This window comes from Neodiprion lecontei, chromosome 1, assembly GCF_021901455.1.
Source record: "Neodiprion lecontei isolate iyNeoLeco1 chromosome 1, iyNeoLeco1.1, whole genome shotgun sequence".
NCBI classification, from domain to species: domain Eukaryota; kingdom Metazoa; phylum Arthropoda; class Insecta; order Hymenoptera; family Diprionidae; genus Neodiprion; species Neodiprion lecontei.
Genome location: NC_060260.1, coordinates 14241237 through 14262714, shown reverse-complemented (window position 1 = coordinate 14262714; position 21478 = coordinate 14241237). Strand labels below are relative to the sequence as shown.

General features: G+C 46.2%; 1 protein-coding gene across 3 annotated transcripts in view; it reads left to right on the top strand.

Annotated features, from left to right (window-relative positions):
- LOC124294004 (protein Star-like) overlaps nucleotides 1-21478 on the top strand; it is a 113137-nt gene that overhangs the window by 18604 nt on the left and 73055 nt on the right. For all 3 annotated transcript variants that reach the window (XR_006903887.1, XM_046737336.1, XM_046737341.1), the window contains one exon: nucleotides 9585-9795. Coding sequence is in view for 2 of the 3 variants with exons in the window: in XM_046737336.1 (XP_046593292.1) it covers nucleotides 9585-9795 (211 nt within the window). In the remaining variant the exon portion in view is untranslated. The remainder of the gene's footprint in view (nucleotides 1-9584; nucleotides 9796-21478) is intronic.

Below are 21478 nucleotides of genomic sequence, written 5' to 3'. Positions count from 1 at the left end.
GTTACATTAATCTCTTAATCATAGGCTCTCCGCTGCACAGTTTAAAAGTTTGTGTTTCAGAAAATCCATACAAGTTGACGTAATCCGTCCTAATTTCCAGATTTCGGTCACTTCAAAACAATGCATTATTGAATTGTCTCTGATAACAGAAGAATTTTCAACAACACAAGCCCTACAAAAATCAGCAGAGAAATTTGAGTGAATTTCAGGGTACACAAAATTCTTAAGTGTTCAGTTGATTTCATGTTTTGTCAACGATCGAACCGATTATTCTGTTCTGTTAGTAGTACAAAAGAATTCAAGTTTCACGGGACCGTTTTGCAGTAAAGTTCACTACTTCGTCGCTATCAGGAATCATGATACCCCGTTCCAATCCATGATTCCCGAGACTATTTTAAATAGAGTGATTTCTGGTTTCGCCCGTAACTTCGTGCTGGTATATAAATGTGGAGTGCTATTGGATCAGGTGTCAACATTGTTGAAAATTGTTCTTCGCTCACAACTTTGCTGCGATAATGTGTTCTGCCCGTATAAGCCAGTCACCGTCATCCAAACCATATTTCACTCTACGTTGACTTGGTTCATTTCCGACGTTATCGCCCCTGATCCATTGAATTGAATCCACCCATAAATCAGAATCGTAAATCAGTAATAATTAATAATAAAAATATTAATAATAAAATATGAATTAATCATGATCACAAAAATGCAGGCGAACAGAGGGTATTTCGACAATTAGCAAAAAAAGCTTGTCAATGCCTAAGCGCTTCGAGTAAATTCATTTAAATGACCTGTGTTAAATTCCATTATGTATCAAAAACTCATCAATTTTATTCGCCGGTAATTGGTTATAAGTACACATTGTTAATATTAAATCTCATCGGTAGGCAAAAATCATTTTTACTCAACAAAATAGCTATTGGTACTCACAGCATGTACGATTTCAGTAGAATGTGGATTGTGTGTAGGCGACCGTGATGTTAGCCATCATGGCATCGCACATCTCGGGAAATATTTCAATTGCAAGAGTTTTTGAAATAATCAAAACTGCCATTTTCAACTTTTCTTCTGTGTTGGGAACATCAATCGACAATATATCGACATATTTGCATTCACATCATGTGCTGTAAAGCTATGTAAGCCCTCACCCTGAAACCATACTCCGTTTTTTCGTACCTCACCACAGGTAAACATGAGCCGTTTGCATTCGCGGCACATTAAACCACTTCAAACTTTATAATACCCAAAATACTGGAAAAATATCTTCTTGTATCTTGAGGTCTTAACTATAAGTCAAATTCATAATACTATCGAATAATCAATTTTACAACTATTTTGAATGTACAGCGAGATAGTTTAAAAAAAGTAATTTTTTTTACTTCCAAACAAGTTGAGAACTTCCATTTTAGCACGAAAATACGTCTTTCAAAATTTGAGCTCTCAATCTTAACATTAAGAGGTTGCGCATCGCACTTTTTCATTTTTCATAAGGATTACATGGGAGAAAATTGTTTTTGGCTCATTCTGATTTTCATCACTAGCTAACGATGCGCCGTACAGAAAATTCATAGACATATTTTTGTCGAGAATTGAACGCTGTTCAAGAAAAGACATCTTATCATTTTCTGATAAAGCTACTCTTTCATAAGTGTTTGACGTTCTTACATGACTTTTGACCTCTAATAACTTTTCAACGAGTGAATTTATAAAAAAATAATGGAAGACCTTTTTTGTAGAGCGTTCAATTCTCTACGAAAATTTGTCTGTGAATTTTCTGTACGACGCATCGTAAGCTAGTTATAAAAATAGAAAGGGGCAAGAAGCATTTAGCCCATGTTTTTCTGATGGAAAAAAGAAAAGTACGGTGCGCACCCTCATAATGTTAATAATGAGAGTTCAAATTTTAACAGGCGCATTTTTATACACAAATGGAACATTTGAACCTGTTTGGAGGTCAATATATATATATTGTAACGCTAAATTCTGTTACCCTCGGATGAGGACTTACCGTTGACACTTTGGCGCGATTCTCTACTTATCCGCAATATCAAACTATAACAAAATAATTACGTTGGGCGCCAGACGCGTTAGCGTCGATTTTCAAACAATAATGCAAATCAATAAAATTAACACAAAACCGTACAAAAGAGATAAATAGAGAACCCGTTGTATGGCTGGCTAGGCACAGGTACGATCGCGTACATCCCGGTAGAGTGGCGGAATTCAAGGCAGCTAACAGTAATTCCAGAATTAAAGAAAATAACAAAATAAAGAATAAACTCCAGGCAAAAGGGAAATGAACAGGTCAATCGATCATATATTGTCGAGAAGGTTACATGATTGAGACAGGCAAATAAGATGGTATCGATAGCGGTAGTTAATAAAATAAATAATCGTTGTTCACAAAAAGTTCGGTAGAATAGCAGTAAACGGTAGCTTTAGAACGAGAGACGGTAGTTAACAGAGAAAAATGCACGTAGGTCGAGAGATGCGATATAATGCAAGAGTTGACTTAAAACTACACGTCACTGGGCGACGTGATCTTACCCAAGTTGCAAATGACGCTACGAAATTTAGTATTCTGTCAATTAGAACGAGAGAACTGTACTGCGATCGGTAGCAAACAACGTGACGATAGTTCGGTAGATGATATGACAAATTTACCATAGATTATAACCAGTATGAGAGATTGACATTCAGTAACAATTTACCAAGTCGGCAAACGATCGACTAGGTAGCCTTCGGTAGAATTATTCATAAACGGTAGATTCGACAATTTATAATGATTACGTACTTGAGGAATTAAATAATGAATTCCTAAACATAACTTTTGAGAGAATACCAAAATACAAAGTTATGAGAGTGAGAATTTCGGAGAGTTTACAAAATAGAGAAATATACTAAAATACACCGCAATACAAAAGAATAATTCACAGAACTTAATTTAACAAAATACGGAGAAATAAATAACAGGCAAAAATAATATAAAATTGTCAATAGTAATAAAGAAAAAGGTGCGGTAACATCTAGGGGTGATTCTACGCTCGCTTGTACTCCAAGGAACTCGATATGTGATACAATAGGCACAAAAATAAATAAAAATATAATAAGCGATAACAGAAATAAAATATAAAGCACGCTACTATTACAAAAAGAGTATGGAATAAAATACGAAGCCAATAGGGCTCAAAATACGATAGAAAATACAGAAGCAGGATAATAGAGATTCACAAATAATCAGAAAAATCATAAATACAAGAGGAGTAATTATTTGGCAGTTACGAGGTCGCTCAGATACGAAAATAATAAATTACTGAAATCATGCAGTCACACGGCGGCTTACTGCAAACTCTAGGCCGTGGACCATGATTCACACAAAACTGGCATCACACGATGCAACCAAGAAACAATAAATATAATATTAATGACCGAAATCATGCAGTCACACGGCGGCTTACTGCAACTTTAAGCCGTGGACCATGATTCACGCAAAGTCGATAAATACCATAAGAAAGAATAGGAATTATGAGCAACTTCATAACGGTACAATTCAAAGGCAGAAGCCTTACCTTAACGGTTGACCTCAGGCACACAAACTGACTCTATTTTAAATTAAACTTAGAATAATAAAACGAAAGTAGAAAGGAAGGAAAGGACTTGAATTTACAGGAAGAAGTTAACGGTAGTGCAATGATCGAGAGTATGGAAAAACAGTAGATACGATAATGGTAGAATGAAAGGAAGAAGGATCGGTAGGTATTAAATCGAGAGAATAATCGGAAGGATGCGGAAGAACGATGCTGTCCCTCAGCAGGTCAAGCGTAGAATAGCAGGTCGTAGTTCAGCTCGCCGATCTCGCGGTTGTCGTGAGGTGATTCTTCTTCTTTGATTGGTCGGTTGACCCCCACCGCAAATAAGCCATCCCCCTGTGGCGAATATTGGTTACTGCGTGGTCATACGTTTTCCAAAAATTACCGCTAGATGTGGTGTAATGTGCTGCTCGCGATTTCGTCGTTGACACCAACTCGTACGATGTGTAGCTGCTTCGGTTACAGTCCAGGCTGCCTATCATCGGGGACTTCTTTGGCAGAGGCATACATAGGGTGCCTCTCGGCCAAAGTTACCGGGTGGAGAGTGACGCCTCATTGTTCACCTCCACCGGCTTTTGTACAGGCAGTAGCTAGCTGCCTGTACCTGAGGTCGTGCAGTCAGACGGTTGGCCAAACCGTGGACCACGACCCACACAATTGGTCCCTGCCGATAGGAAGGCAGCGTCGATCCTCAGAACGATGGCTTCATCAACCTGGACGTAGTGGTTTGGGGTCGGTCCGGCACCAGGCCGGTAAGTCGGAGGATGGCAGGCTACGGTCTGCCCTTCACGCCATCCTTACGGCATCCGATAGAGTTGGCGGCTGGTTCCTCTTCGAGGAACGGTGCCCTCGGCCGCCGGGAGGATTTTTATCTCCCTGTTCACCGGCAGTCGAGGCGATACGGAAGGTTCGGGTGGATGCTACCCCAGGTGTATATAAAGGTGCACCAAGGTAGCCAGTGTAGTCTGATGAGACCGTCAGTAGGCGAAGTCGTCGAGAGCTGCAAACGGTAGATAGTGGTCCCTTGTTGATCGGGATCGTTGTCGTCCAAGTACCTTGTTAGCTTGCGCCGAAGCGCGAAATAAAGAATTTACAAAAAAGAATTAGTTAAAAAGTAGTTATTGCCTATTTTGTATCGAGTTCGGTTGGAGTACCCTGCTGAGGACGCGTAAACTAAAAATAATAGCGGTTGTGTGCCCTTGTGACGGGCGATTCTGAAACGCCACGTTACAATATATATATATATGCACGCTTGCACGCTTTCGCCGATGAGACGTACAATTTATTTGCGGGCTTTGTTTCGCCAAAACTTCACACGCTATGTGTGATATTTAGCGCATACTCGAATGATATATTTATTTTGAGAGTTTCCTGTCTCTGGGATAGAGCTGCAGGATTCGGTCTCTGGACACGGAAGGAAGGTGGAGAAGGATGACTTGTTAATTGTGTGATTAACTTCTGAAACAGCCCGAATAGTTTGACCACTTCAACTTGGTTTTTCGAGATAGCCTCAGAATTTGTTTTCTCACCCTCATGTGCAAAGGCACGAGTGGAATAGACCTATCATCATAGGCCGTGTAAACGGTTGAGGGTCAAACTTGATCTGTGAGTGTGAAGCACGCACAGATAGATCGTTCTGAGAGGTTGACTCGTGATGCGAAATATCTATTTCTGGAAAGGAAATATGGCAGTGAAACGTCAATGTTTTGTTCCCGTGAGGCGGGATAAGAGACAGGATGAAAGGTTGTGAACTTATTCTTCTGTTAATCTCTAAGAGATTTTTGATAATTTAGGAAGGGATAGTTCTTCCTTATTTGCTCTGATATTAATGAAGTTTGCCAGCGGCAAGACTGACTATTAATTGCGTAATAACATGTTGGTCAGAGGGACGGTATTTGATTATTCTGGATCGTTGACTAGTCGGTTTTGGTGATGGATAATGATTCGTTTAGTGGGAACTAAGACAGAATATCATTCGTGTGCGAGTATGGTAGTCGGAAGAACTTACATGATAGTTCGGTTTACCTATGGGTAGACTCACTATTTTTTATGTGATAGCCTGGTCGTTAGAGGGACGGTATTCGATAATGAGGAATCGTCGCTGACAGTTGATTTTGATATTATAATTATTCGTTTAGATAGTACTGAAACAGAATATTACGTGAGTGATAGCACAGTAGTCAGAAGGACTTTGATAGTGATTCAGTTTGCGTATGGCAAGACTGGATATTACTAGCGTGGTAGTTAAAGTCAAGGGGATTCTACGCAAATGTACCTTCACCTGTATTAAGACTTTCAGTCGCTATGACCGTGACTCTCTACGGGTTCAGGTGTCCTACCTACGGGTCGGGGGATTGTGAGACGATCACCGTATCTGAGCTATGAGGTCAGACGCAATGCTGTTCTTCACTCAGACACGGCTCCCTGGTACCTAAGGAGTTTATTTTATTGAAAACAAATAGAATTTATTAGTACGCTGAATGCCCTCCTTTGATGGGAAGTGGTGTTGAGGATTCCTTGCACGGGTACTCCACGTCTCCTGATCGTGGGTCCTTGGTGTCCGGCTCCTCGTGGATGTGGGAAGTATGGGTCTTCTCGTGGAAGTCTTCGATAATCTATCCTGGCGGTTACTCAATAGGTAATAGATTGCTAGATTCGCATTTGCGCTCGTCTTATATACTCTTATTGTATAGTTACGCCGTTTTCGGGGATAGAGATTGGTCGCGTTCCCTGAAGAAGGGGTACGGTAAATCGTGTGATTTGATTGGGTTCCCGGTGTGTGGCGGGGTTATCGAGTGGACAGTTAGATTTGGCTTAGGTTTACCAAGCAAAATATTAGGGGGCACGCGCCGAACCCCAGATGTCGGTACGCCAGCCAGGCGTCCCGTCACAATATATATATTTTTATCCCTGAATAAATGCCTTATACACCCCGAGATCCGCGTAAGGGCTCTATCCTGATAGTAATATGATCAACCTCCAACGCACCCTCACGACTGGAAGTTACGGGAAGGTTACAATTACAGCAAAAAAATTGACAAACAATATTTATAGCCGTATACGCGAAACTTATTGTACGCATTAATTGGAACATAAGAAACTTAGGAAAATGTCATCTTCCGCCTGAATTCCACGACACGCTTGTCTTCCACCCGCATAAGTCGTGAAATTTTGCGAATTTTACCAGTATATTTGAGTCTCGATTCTTACGGTAAAAGATCTATTACAACTATCCGCCAGAGTTTGAATTTATTCACTGAGTAAACGTATAACATGGAAAAAACAGCTTCACTATAGTCTTCCAATCATTCAGAACACCAACGATCGTCTTTAAGGCAGGTAGAGATGCAGCGTTCTAACCTCTTCGCTCATGTACCGCATGCCCAACGCAGTTTCACAGTCCTGGACGACCGTCGTTGTATCTTATAGGTGAAACACTATTCTTTTCGTGTTCGTTATTATAAAAAAAAGCATCGCAATTAATTTCATCCTTGATAATACCAATTTTTTTTAGATTTTTTTACGCCTGCTTATATGGGTGAAAGACGAGTCCAGTCGTGAAATTCAGGCGAAAAACGATATTTTGTGAAATTCTTATGTTCCAATCAATGTGTAAAAACACTTTCGCATATGCGTCTATGAATTTTTTTTGTTGATTTTTGATCGTGAATAAAGCTCTCCCGTAAGCCCTCGTCACGGTGGTGCGTTGGAGAATGTTCATATTACTATTATATGTTGCACGGATGATTCATTAAATAAATTGATGTTGCCAAAACGACCCGGCTATCGTTGACTCCCAGGCCATAAAAAAGATTGGCAGCTTCTGAAGATTTGAAATTTGGAGTAGGAGTTTTCTTTATATAAAGCACTCACTTTCTCAAGCCTGTAGCACAATTTAGACCATTGTGACTATCTTTCTAGATAGTGTCTGAAAAGAGAAGAAAGGGCTAAGTTCCTGTGATGGTGCCGTCGGTGGCGGTGACGAATAATGTTTATAGTGTGGAGAAAGGTACATAGAAAATAACCTCCATCACTCACCTGCAATCCAGACAAGTGAAATCACTAACTGCAAGAACAATGCTTCATTTGCGCTGGGATGACGTTCGTTGGTGACGATGCTGAAATCAAAGTACAAGACACAAAAATTGCGTAACGAATTCACGCGACACGAGCATTTTTTCGCATTGAAAATCCTGGTTCCTGTTTCATCCACCTGCTACGTTGATTCGTAAAGTTCGTGTGTCAATCACACTCTTGTGGGTGGACTGTGAAGCATTTAATTTGTAGGGGCAGTGTATCGAGAGTCGTTGACTGAAGAGTGATTTTGACGCCTTTAGAAATCCTGTAACTTGTTCCGTCCAAGAGTTACACGGATTTTTCTAGTTTTTGGGTGGTTTCCACCCCTCGGGGGTGAAGCAGTTAATTCGAGCGGATGATATTCCGGGAGCCTTTAATTCTAGAGTAATTTTAGCGCCCGTACGAACTCTGTAAGTTGTTGCGTCCAAAAGTTACACCGATTTTTCTAGTTTTTGGGTGGTTTCCACCCCTCAGGGGTGGAGCAGTTAATTCGAGTGGGTGGTTTTCCGGGAGCCTTCAATTCTGGAGTAATTTTGACACTCGTACGAACTCTGTAAGTTGTTGCGTCCAAGAGTTACACCGATTTTTCGATTTTTTTGTTGGTTTCCACCCCTCGGGGGTGGAGCAGTCAATTCGAGCGGATGATATTCCGGGAGCCTTTAATTCTAGAGTAATTTTGACGTGCGTACGAACTCTGTAAGTTGTTGCGTCCGAGAGTTACACCGATTTTTCGAGTTTTTTGGTGGTTTCCACCCCTCGGGGGTGGAACAGTTAATTCGAGCGGGTGGTTTTCCGGGAGCCTTTAATTAGCCTCTAATTATGACCCTCACACTTTTTTGAAATTTGGCCTCGTTCCCGTTTTTTTTTTAAGTCTGGTTTATCTCGAGCTGGCACTGCCACAGGTTTTTTTTTGAAAAACGCCGAGCAACGAATTCAAAGATGAGGAATTCCAAGAGCCTTTAATTAGCCTTTAATTATGACCCTAACACTTTTGCGAAATTTCACGTGTTTTCCGTTTTTTTTCGGTGTGACGGTTCCAGGTTTATGTCAAGCTGGCACCACCACAGGTTGCTTTTAAAAAACGCGGAGCATTTAATTCGAAAATAGAGCATTTAATCAGCCTCCAATTAGCCCTTAATTATTCCATAGGAAATTTTTCGATTTTCGAATGTGGCGGTTCCAGCTTGATATGGCTCGTCTGTGGAGAAGCTCGGACGATGAACCGAAAAACTCGCGTCTGTAACCACGCTGCAATGGATTCAAACCTCGCATCAGCACAGGAACAGATAGACATAAACAGAGACTTTTGATTCAAAAGATACTAACTTCTAACTTCTAACTTTCCTTTCCAATGCGAAGCTCATTTACATATTTCACATAATAAATACACAACTCTGTTACTTCTTTAGGACAAAGACTTACACTGGCGCGGTCTTTACAGGAGCGGATCGCTCGCAAAAAATCGTTAACGTCACAATATATTACATAAAATGACTAAATTCTCAAATAAAGTGAATCTCGAAAAACTGTACAGTTTCGTGTAATAAAACAATTGAAATATAATAAAATATGCACGAAATTGTCGATTTCAATGAATATCAATTCGACTAGTTGTCAACTGCGTCATTACGTCAAGTACATTGTTTACGCACAATGAAAGAAAACACAGGCCAAGGAGGAAGAATCCTATTATCACTTCAAAACTTGTGTTCAATACTCTCCATACAACCTGCGCTTTAGATAACTATAGCTCCCCGACTACTAAGCCGTTAGTGTATGGAATGTGAATCCGCAAATAGGTTGATCGCGGGCGACGAGTGAGGCCATGAATAAAAATGTGTGCAATATGTTTATACTAGGGAATGGGTATCAGATACATCTAATAAAATCCAAATATATGAATTTACTGACGTGCAGGAGGAAGGCTTTCAACATCAATATGACGAAAGAGTACGTACACAGTGTTCCTATGGATAACTCTGAACTGGTAACATATATCAGGGAAGTTCATCTCTTGCCAACAACGCATCAGGATCCCCTTAATTCTACGCAGACGGAAGAGGAAAAGTATCTGTCAAATTTATTCCCGGGAAAACGGAACGGAATTTACCTCGAGTACATCAATAGGGTGAGTCTCGGTAAAATTTACAAACAGACTTCTGAACCTCCAGACCGATAATATAGCTTTACAGCATTATCATTTATCATTTGCTTCGAGGTTGGTTGGTATATAATCAAGTGCTTGGTAGCTTTGGAAACTTCTTGAAAATAGCTTGAATTTCATTTCTGTAAAACAAAATAACACATTCTTGTGCATCAAATCCCATGAATTTATTACACAATTGGAGGCATTTAGTGAGTAATATAGTATTGATCATTTTCACAAATGCATTCAGAAATAATAAGTTGGTTGTTTACCATTGAAAAGTGATGCTATCGATGTATGTTCATTGTACTTATTCTATACCTGAACTATGAAGTAATCTAGTCCCTTTATTATCGATGAAAGGAAACCCAGTTTGCAAATGATCCTTGGTTCACGAATTTTAGATTATTAGACTACATTACTACGTACACTTGGGGGCAATGAATCTGTCAATGGGATGGCCAATTTTTTACACTAGATAGTTATGTTGGCAACACAGAGTAACCCACAGCGCCGTAGTCGGCCCAGCGCGAAACAAACTCAATCTCAATAAACATAACGTAACCCATGACCGTCGAATCTAACCTTGAAATACTTGTTGATGTGTCAATCCAACAAGTAATTATCCCCGCGATATTCCAAGGTTAGATTCGATGGTCTTGGGTTATATTATGTTTATTGAGATTGAGTTTGTCTCGCGGTCGGCCCACTACGGCGCTGTAGATTTCTCTGTATTGCCAACATAACTGTCCAGTATAAAAAATTAGCCGTCTCAGATTCATTGTTCCCAAGTGTACATTAGACTTTTTGGGCAGTCTGGATGATATAGATTTCAAGGGAATCAGATAGCTTTACAGATTAATTAATTGTTACGTCAATATTATTCTTGGATATAAAGGTCATAACAAAAACAGTTTTTTTGTGTTAACGTTGCAGCCCGGATGGGGGCCCTCCTCAGAACAATTTATTTAAGAACATCCGTCACGAAGAGAAAAAAATTATGAAATACAATTAATTATCACAAAATTAATATGTAGAAGACTTATGTGATAAGCAAAGCTGATTGTGCTAATATTATTAAGAGAAATTACCTGATGATGACATGGCACTTTCAATTTTTGAAGAACAAGAAACAACAAGTAGTAGTAATAAATAAACGGTCGAATAATCGAAAAAACTAAAAATGTTCATTTTACAAAAACACAACTACTGCGATGCGAAACTCCCAAGCATTCATCTTGGTTGGTAAATTTGAATAAAATCACGCAAACGACAAATTCCGAGACTAGCTCACTTTTGAACATGTGAATCGTCTCGAATGTAATGAAAGGAGAACGACTTCAATCATTATCAGAGCAAGCACAGATTCAACGAGTTAAATAGATGTAAGAAAATGTTAGGAAGGTAAAATCAAGAGCAAGCTCAGTCGGTAATTAATAGTTATATTTGATATATCACAGAGGTGTAAACAGTTCTCAGATGTTCGATATCTTGTCATCGATTGACAGAATTGAGATGTGCAACAATATTGCACATTTCTAACAATAACCTTTTGTAAAACATTGGTTCGACATCTAAAATGCTGGCTGGAGAATAATTAAATGTGTGACCAAAATCGATAGCGTGTCTAGTCAGCGCTGTATAATTATCATCATGCTCATGTATATTACGTTTATGTTCAGTTATTCTCGTATGTAGTTGCCTACTTGTTTGACCTATGTAGGACATGTTGCATTGGTTGCAAGGAATTTTGTAGACTACACAAGAGCGCATATCCAAGGGTACTAGACCCTTTCCAGAGTCAAACATAGAGGATAAATCATTTGCATTTTTACCCAAAAACTGGATATTATATTTAGAGAAAATTCTGTTGAGAGACTTGAACAGGCCAGCAACATACGGGATAGAAACAAAGTTTTTTATATTAACTTATGCAACAGATACACCATTATTGTTGTTGGAACTGATCACAGACGAAATGGAATTGTATTTACTATGTATAAGTTTGCTAAGAAGCGGAGTTGGATAGTCGTTATTACGTAGTTCATGGTGAATCAAGGACAAATTTTTGTGATGAAATTCAATACTAGATAGTCTAATCGCTCTATCAACCAGACAATAAATCGTTCCAATCTTGTATGATCTGGGATGGTCAGAACGAAAATTTAGGTACCTTCGTGACCAAGTGACCTTATGGAACCAGTCAGTCTTGATAAGCTGGTTATCATTAATGATTAGAACATCCAAAAAACTAATCTGACGATGGCACTCTACTTCAGAAATTAATTGTAATCGCGGGTGGAAATGGTTAAAGACAGATAGCGTAAAGGGACCGCAGTGATTATGTCATCCACATATGAGAGATTCTCCGTCAACTCGGCCACTTTTTTTTCGACCATCTCAGATCTGCCCCATAATTGGTTATATCAAAGTACTACTAAAAGGTACTCTATGTGAATTTTTTCAGATTTTTTAATTCATTACTTGAGAAATTGCCGTTTTTTTTCATTGAATATATCTCGGAAACTTGAAATAACCGAAAAAAAATGATTCGACATAAAAGTTGTAGTTTTTTGTTAGCTTTCGAGAGGAATTTTTGAAAAAAGTTTTACTTTCCGGTAACGCTGATTTTTTACCAAAAAAGGAAGAAATTATTTTTTTTACTCAAAAGGACCCTTCTTTTTTGGCTGAAAAATTACAGAGTTTTCCAATATGTGTGACAATATTCCAGTCACGCTGTTTTTGTACCAAAAAAGGAAGAAATAATTTTTTTACACAAATTAATTTTTTTATACCGGAACCTCGACCGAATTTGTGTGGTTTTATTTTTTTTACCCTAGAACCTCGATCCGTGCCATTCTGGTGATTTTTTGGCGATATTGTCACACATATTGGAAGACTTTGTAATTTTTTCAGCGAAAAAAGAACGGTCCTTTTGAGTAAAAAAAATAATTTCTTCCTTTTTTGGTAAAAAATCAGCGTTACCGTGTTACGTCCTCCAGACTTCATATTCCTTTCCCACGCCCTTAGTTACTTTACGCTCTGTAGTCTACTCTTATCGTTCGCGAGTCAGCAGGTTCTCCTGTAACTCGCGGCTAGCTTGCCTGCCACATCCCGCAAAACCAGGTAGATCCATCCCAGCGCTCAAGCAAGACACCTTTTTTTTTTTTTTTTTCAGCGGCGAAGGGGAAATCTTCAAAGACATCCGGTTGTTCGTATGGATATCGTCGGATAGTGCCGGATTCCTACCGGCTAAAACCCCTCCTCCGCTCATCACCCGGGACGGGGCGGAACCGGTTTCGCATTACTTCACCCCGTCCCTGTGGCCGGCCTGTTTTCCTGGCCTCTCACTTCCTCTTGTGGGGTGGCACTGACCTGTTCAGCCAGGCTGCCGCGCGCCGTGTCCTTACTAATATTACTATTATCCTATTTACTTATTCTAGACCATACGCCAGCGTACCAACTGATGCTGGTACGCTAGATCATATGCGCTCATACCTTACTGGCTGTTGTTGATTAATATATTCATTAATCAGCCTAGTTACCTATTCCTATTAATCTAATCTACGTAGTGTTAACATTCACCTGTTCATGGGGGGGTGTCTTCGCGCACCTTGTCTTGTACACCCCCTCCATTCGTCACCTTTCACCTCACTGTTTCCGCACTGCACTAGCATGTTTTGCGCGGTGCGGATGTGGTGTCCTCTTTGCACCGCCACGCCGGTTCTTGCCGCCTCCACCGTCACCCTCCAGTTGGACTTGGTAACCCCGGTCTCCACGGTGGTGCGGTAGTGCGGGAACACACGCTTGTGCTCCGCCGAGCTGCCACACTGGCAGCTGGCGGTGAACACTGTCCCGTCCAGCACCACCGCGTCACGCCAGGGGGGGTGCATTTTCAGCGGGCTGGTCGAGTTGACCAGCTTCTGGGTCCCCCCATACCGTCTCTTGAGGTAGAGGATGGCCCGGTTATTACCTAAGTAATTCACATCACCGTAGGTCATCCGGACCATCGCTCCCTCTTCCGCTGGCCTGGTAGCCGGAGGCCGGGGCTGCCCACATCGGAACTGCTTGGCGGCATGTTCGTGAGCCAGCCTTTCAACCCTTGCCCATTCTGTCGTGATGGCCCCGCTCGCCGGGGAGATCGCACTGCCCACTTCGTGCAGGTAGCCGCTGCTGAGAAAGCATACCGAGTGTGCGTATGAGATGTCACACTCACAACCAGCTGCCCCCCCCCTAGTCAGCCTGACCACCGGTCTAACCGCCGGTCCGGGCATAGGTTCTCCCGTTTTTCCAGCTTGCCTCCTTGCTCTCTCCGCTGCTTCCTTTTCCCGGAGGACGTTGGTAATATACCGGGCAGCCGCCTCCCATTTAGCCTGGCTCTGTAGCATGGCGCGAGCCATCTCGCATATATTGCCCACCCGGCCGATTGTCTCTCTCATGTCGTTCCTTTGGGCCTCCCAGGCCGGGCACCGGAACCAGGTATGCCCCGGGTCGTCGCACTCCGCCGTACAGTGATGACACCGCGCGTCCTCCTCCTTGCCGATCCTCTTCAGGTACGACCCGAAGCAGCCGTGGCCGGTGAGTCTCTGGGTCAGATGATAATTCAGATGGCCATGCCTTCTGTCCAGCCAGGGTCCCAGCGTTGGGATGGCTTGCCTGGTCCACCCGCCTTTCTCGCCTTCCCGCCACCTGGCATCCCATCTTTCGATCGTCGTCATTCTTTCCTCCCGTCTTATCGCGGCTCCCGCTGGGCCGCTTCGTCCGGTTCCCTCAGCCCCTCTGGCTGCAATTCTCCCCCTTTCTTCCGCCATGAGTCGGAGTGGTACCATTCCGGCTAGGACCATTGCCGCCTCGGTGGACACTGTACGGTAAGCTGTTATGACCCTCAGCGCGCAGGTCCTGGCGACCGCTTCCAGTCTGGCCTCGTTTCTTTTAACTCCGAGGGCCCCCTCCCATATCGGTGCCGCGTACAGTGCCACCGAGTACGCCACGCTCGCCAGGAGCTTCCTTCTGCCCGCGGACGGGCCTCCCAGGTTAGGCATTAGCCTGGATATGGCCGCTGTTACCGCTGCCGCTTTGTCCGCAACCCTCCTAATATGATCGGCGAAGTTGATTTTCGCATCAATCGTTATACCGAGGTACTTGACACTGCTGGCCGGCTTTACCTCGTGGCCCTTCACCTTGATGGGGTTAATCCTTAAGGTGTGCCTCCTCGTCAGTACAACTACCTCGGTCTTCCTCTCAGCCAGGTCCAGTCCCCTTGCTTGGAGCCAGTTCCACACGGAGGCCACCGCTTCATTCGTTGTCGCCTCCAGCATTTCAGCGTTTCGCGCCGTGACCACCAGGGCGATGTCATCAGCGAAGCCAACGGCTGTTACCCCGGCAGGCAAGTCCATGCGGAGTAGGCCGTCGTAGGCAACGTTCCACAGGAGCGGGCCCAAGACCGAGCCCTGTGGAACCCCCGCCGTGAGCCGGCGCGTTTTCTTACCGTCACTAGTGTGGTACACGAGCAGCCTGTTCCCCAGGTAGCTTGCGACCATATCTAGGAGGTACGCCGGTATGCTTTTCTTGTCCTCGAGCGCTTCCAGGATGGTATTGTGCCCCACCGCGTTAAAGGCGTTTTTGACGTCCAAAAGCGCCAGTAAGCAGGGGGCCGCAAACCGTCCCTTTCGCTCGTTCGCCTCCCGTGCTATTCTTACTACCTCGCCGATCGCTTGTGTGGTAGACCTACCCCGCCTGAACCCGTACTGTCTCTCAGCTAGTCCCCCTGCGTCGTGTAGCGCTGCGTCCAGCCTGGCATGGATCGGTCGCTCCATCAGCTTTCTCGTCGTGTCCAACAGGCTGATCGGCCGATATTTCTGCAGCCCACCTTCCTCTACTGGACCCTTGGGCAGCAGTACCAGTTTCTGCCTCTTCCAGCTTTCGGGGAATTCCCGCTTGGTCAGGCATTCGTTAAAGGTTGCCAGCAGCAGCTCCGGGCTGTGCTCGACCACCACTGCCAGGGCCTCATTCGGGATGCCATCCAGCTGTGGCGCTTTTCCCCTACCTAGCTTCTTGGCCGCTGATCCCAGCTCCGCTACCGTGAAGGGTTCCGGCCTTCGCTCGTCCGGTGCCCGCTGGCTCCGCCACTGTGGCTCCACACGCGCTGGGAAGAGCTCCTCGAGCACGCGTTCTACAGTCCCTGGGTCATCCGGTTGGCGCAACCCCCCCAGCCTTCTGGTCACGAGTTTATATGGGAGTCCCCACGGATCATCGTCCACCAGTCTGACTAGTTCCTCCCAACATTTCGCCTTGCTGGCCTTGATGTCGTCCCTGAGGGCCTTTTTTGCCTTCTTGTACCTCGCAGAACTGGCTTCCGTGTCCTCTCCCTTGGCCCTGGTTCTCTGCGCCTGTCTCCTCGCTTTGACGCATTCCCGTCGGCGCTGGGCAATGTCGTCTGTCCACCAGTGCACCGCGGTCCTGCCTCTGGGGGGTCTCTTTCTGAGCATCCCCGCGTCGCATACCTTGGTGATGGTGGCCATCAGCTTGTCCACGTCGGCCCTACCGGTATTCATGTGGTCCTTCTGCCGCTCGAGGCAGCTCGTCATAGCCTGCCTGCGCAACTTCCTCGTGTCCCATCCCCGTTGTCCGGTGTCCTCGTTGTTTTGGTGCCTAGTACGCGTCGCTGCTGAGCTGGGCCTCCACTTCATGTATATGTAGTGGTGATCGCTTAGGCTCTCGTCGTCCAGGACTCGCCAATCCGTGACTTCCGGGACTGTGCTGGGGCTGGCTAATGTAATGTCAATTACTGACGCAGAGCCAGTGCTGTCTCTCTGCCAGGTTGGGGCTCCGCCTACGTTAATGGGGGTCAGATCAAGCCGTGCCAAAAATTCAGCAACGGCTTGGCCCCTCTCGTCGAGCCTCGCGGAGCCCCAGCTGGGCGACTTCGCATTGAAATCCCCGGAGACTAAGGTCTTACCCCCTGCCGCCCTGACGCAGCTCTCCAGCTCGTCCAGCTGCGCCTCGAAGTCGATGGGCGCGACGTTGGGCGAGAAATAGCAGCTGAAAATGGTTAAGCCACTCGTTCTCGCCCAGACGAACCCCTCCCCTCTGCCCCCCAGCGCGAGGGTGCCCGGGAGGTTGTTCGTCGCCGCTATTGCCGCGTCTCCCCTCCGATCCACCAGCCAGTTCCCCTGCTTTCCCGCGCCGCTGGGTTCCGAGACAATGAGTATCCCGGCCCTTTGAGCAGCAGCGGTCTGGGTCAGCAGGTCCTGGGCCGCACGGCTCCGGTTAAGGTTTACCTAGAGTATCAGTACTCCAGGTCCGCCCCCGGGTCCCGTGGTGGCATTCCCCCTCACTCCTGGCATGTTGTAGTGGAGAACTCGAGCCTCCGCCCGAACGCCACTCCCATTGTGGTGGGGGAGAGCATTACCGGCTCTACGCCCACCCTTCCCGTACTCTCCACTTCCCCATGGTTTGGCACCCTTGTGGTGGCCCGCCTATTGTGTCGCAGCTTGGCCTTTTGGAGCTCCTCCCTGAAGGCGCTGCATCTGCCGCTCCCGAAGAAGTGGTCCGCCCTTACGCCCTACACATAGCGTGCACCTCGGTCCTGGCTTGGGACACTCTTTCTCCTTGTGCCCCCTCTCCCCGCATTTTCTGCACGCATCCGATTTGTCGCTGCCGAGGCACTGGGCAGCGTGGTGCCCATATCCCTGGCATCGGTGGCACCTGTCCACCGTGATCCTTTCACGGATCCGGCAGACGGTCCATCCTATCCTTATTCTGCCTAAGGCAACTAGCTTGCGCGCAGTCCGCTCTGGGATTTTGCATAGCGCGGCCTGCGTCCCCCGGAAGCCTGCCCTCATTCTCATCGGTGCCGTCAGGGGAGCTTTCAGGGCGTCCGACAAAGCCGCCCTTACTTCCTCCTCCGTCGTCACCTCGTCCAGGTCCCTGACCTCCACGGTCATGGACGGCTCCAGGGTCGAGACCTTTGTCTGTTCCCCCAGAACTCCCCTGACCACCGTACTCAAAGCCTGGACGCCGCCGGATCCTTTTACCTCTAGAAGGACGTCGCCCCCCCTTGTCCTCCTCACCGCGGTGACGTTGGTCCCAGCCTTGGCTGGGTCCACCCCCACCTTGACTTTTTTCAGAACATCGGCGTACTTGCTGCCGCTTGTTACTTTTATGAGGATCGCGTCGGGACGAACCGGCTTCCTCCTGGGTCCACCCTTTGGTTGGGCCACGGCTGCCGCTTTCTGGTTTGGTCGGAGCGCCGTAGTAGCGGGTTTGGATGTCCTCCTGGGGCGACCTCTCTTCACCACTTCGCTCCAGCCTCCGGTTTTCCCCTCTTCCTTCTCCTCGGGTCTGGGTCGCTTTTCAACCGCCCCCGCGGTCGGAGAGATCTCCTTTCTTTTGGTCGTTGCAGCCTCCCGGATCATCCCGGCTGCCGGTTCTTGTCGTGGTGGTGGTTCCCGTGTTGTCTGGGTCGCCTTGTCCCCAGTCACGTGTGGAGCCTTAGGCGCCTCCAGCTCCTCCTCCATCCTCCTCCAGGCCCTTTCGACCTGGCGGGCGACTATGGCCGCCTTGGCCGTGTCCTCTTTTAGCGTCACATTGGTATTCTTGTGCGCTAGGGCGAAGCCCTTCATGCCCTCGATGAGAGCAATCAGGGACTTCAGGCAGTCCCTACCGCTTACCTCCGCGTCGCTGCTGGTGGCACTGGGGCAACTTATCGTCCTTGCCCCCTGTTTGGCCATGGCCTTGGGGATCGCTCCCTTCGGTCCGGACGCGTCCACCTTCGCCTGTTTTCTTGGCGCCTCTAAGTCGACGAGAACTAGCGGCGTCTGGATTGGCACAAGCCCCCTCGTCTGGGCCTCCACACTGATGGTCCGCTTGGGCGGTGGTGGTGACCTTCGGAGGCTGGTCCTTCTCGCGAAGGGGTCCACCTCGAACACTTCGAAATCCATCTCGTCATTGTTATTTTTTCTGTTTGCTTGGTTTGTTTGAGCCATGTTTAAATGATTTATGTCTAACGACGGTTCGGCCATCATGGCAGCTGCACCGCGGTGCAGCATCTATCCCCGCCGGAAAGAACCCTAACCCCGTACTCGCACGGAAGCTGCTTTCAGCTTGTCGGGTGGTCAGCCCTATCCATGCGATCCCCCCCTCCCCCCTCACCTCTTTAGGGTCTTCCGTCCGGGGGATTCCCCTGTCAATCCGAGCCAGGGTAGGCCCCCATTCGGGTAAGACCTTGCCGGAAATACCCTACCAGCTTCGGGTATGAGGAAATACTGACCAGGTAATCCTCTATACATGCGTCCGAGATCCAAGATTCAACCCTCCGATTGGCTCCAGCCAGCTGCAAGTAGCGGTTTTCCCACTTCAAACCTGCGGATTCCTAGAAACCCACAGGAAAGGTACAGACATTTTTTACAGCCCTGGTCGGCGGATTACTAGTCCGGCCTTGGCTAGTCTCGGAGGAATTTCCTCAGAGGTCTCGACCACATCCCATTCATTCGCTTCCCATTCATTCGCTTCCCATTCATTCCTCACCATTCCCTCACCCAACCTCGGGAGGCTGGGCCGGTTGTGCTTAGTGGTAGTCGCTCATCCAGTCTCGCCTTTGCCTAGGGACCTTAGGGCCCTAGTCATTGGGTCCTCTAGATTCATTGCGACCGCCAAGCCCCTACACCACGACAAGGTGACAACCGACGTAAGGGAAGCAAGACACCTATCCCTCTAAACCAAGACCATACCTTTTTCCCTTGACCGACTCCGTTGCATTGACCACTAATAAACAATCATATACTTTAAATCGTTTACCTTCCCTTAATACCGATCCCTTTCCATCCCATTCACTTCCTGCATTGGGAGTAGTAGCACGCGAGTGCATAGTCGACGTGAACGGACCCTACAATAGCCAAATAACACCTTGGCTGGGCGTGGAGTAAGCTCCGATTACCACTCATCGGAGCCTACGCAATCTACCCCGTAACATTTTGGTGGCAGCGGTTTTGCCCGTCGACCTACCCGTCAGTGCAGTGCTGCATGTTTTCTACGAAAGTGTTCAGTGCTCAAAATTTTTAACGCCGTACCAATCAGTGATAGCCGTGTTACGAACGAACTCCGGCCCACAAAGTACTGTGACAGGCATGCAGAACCTATTCAACTCGCCACGGACACAGGCTCTGCAAACAGTCCCCAATTTCAATAACTCCGTCACATTTTGGTACTATTGAAATTCATCGATACGTACGACGTCGAATAACTATGTAGCGAGTGGAAATTCAGTGCGATAACCAAGTTAAGCCGCACACCGCATCTGAACACATCACCTTTCGAACCGACAAATATTGAATGGACCCTTCCCGCTCATTCGGACTCCTGCAACCCTGTTAAGACGAAAATCTGGACCCGAAAGTGACATCGCCCTAAGACCTGGATTACAACACTTATTTATCAACATGCCACGGAGTACCTCATCTATACCCTCCTCGTGCCGACGCATGACGTGTATCGCCTCTTCAAGTTTCACCTGCGTCCAGCTGCCTAGAACCATGCTGTACTCTGTTATTGCGTTTACCTTCGCCCTGTAAGTCTATTCTAAGTCTTAGTGTTAAGTTGATATTTTTGTTCCTGTACTTGCAATACCCTGCTTAAACCAACATGGCACCAACTAACGAAACCGGTTCAAATTTTTGGTCAGTAAAAGATGTCTTGCCGACAATCCCCCCTTTCGACGGCCACAACATGCCCTTTGACTCATTTGTAAAACAATTACGTCACGTAGAGACTCTTATAAAAGTTTCGGATGAAATGACTTTCGCCAAATTTGCGCAATCAAAGGTTACAGGCCCCGCTTCTCAATATTTAATAGGCATTAACTGTAATGACGTCGAGGACCTCATAACTGCCCTTAGCCGAGCATGCCGCCCGGATATCCCCATACGCCAGTTATCTGCTCAATTAGATAGAATTACACAACAACCATATGAGCGCATCATAGATTACTCGTGCAGAATAAGAGCAATATCAAAAGAAATAAGCACAGCGATCATATCCAAGCACCCACCAGACTTAGCAACGCTTCTACTGGATCTGAAGAAGGATACCTCTAGATCGTTTATTAGAGGGCTTCTGCCAGAATTGGAGTGGAGAATCGCTACTATCAGACCATTACCGACCTTCGAAACTGCCGTCACCATCGCCGAAGGTTAAGAAGCCGAGCTAATTAACCGTCAGATGCAATTCTTTGCACAATATTTTACCCCCGCTACACCCATGTGCCTGCCGTCATCCCCCCCCCCCCCCCCATACTGCTCCACCGTCTCAGGTGCCCGCCGCGGCCTCCTTTATCCCCCCCCCCCCCCCCCCTGATGTCATTGCCCACACCTGGTTACGCTCATCAACCAGCGCTTCGTACCGAGCCCAGACCTTACGCCCAAGCGCTCGATCCGAACACCGGTTCTGCTGGCCACGTTAATGCTCTGCCCAGCAGTTGTCAATTTTGTAACCACCAGGGTCACTCCATCACGGAATGTCAACGTCTGCAAAGTAAAAGATATTGTACCAAATGTCGCAGAATGGGCCACTTCCACAATGAATGCAACATAAACCAAGAACTACACTGCGACAATTGTAATCGCAGAGGCCACACAGTAGACCGATGTAGATCCTTTCCGCGTAATAA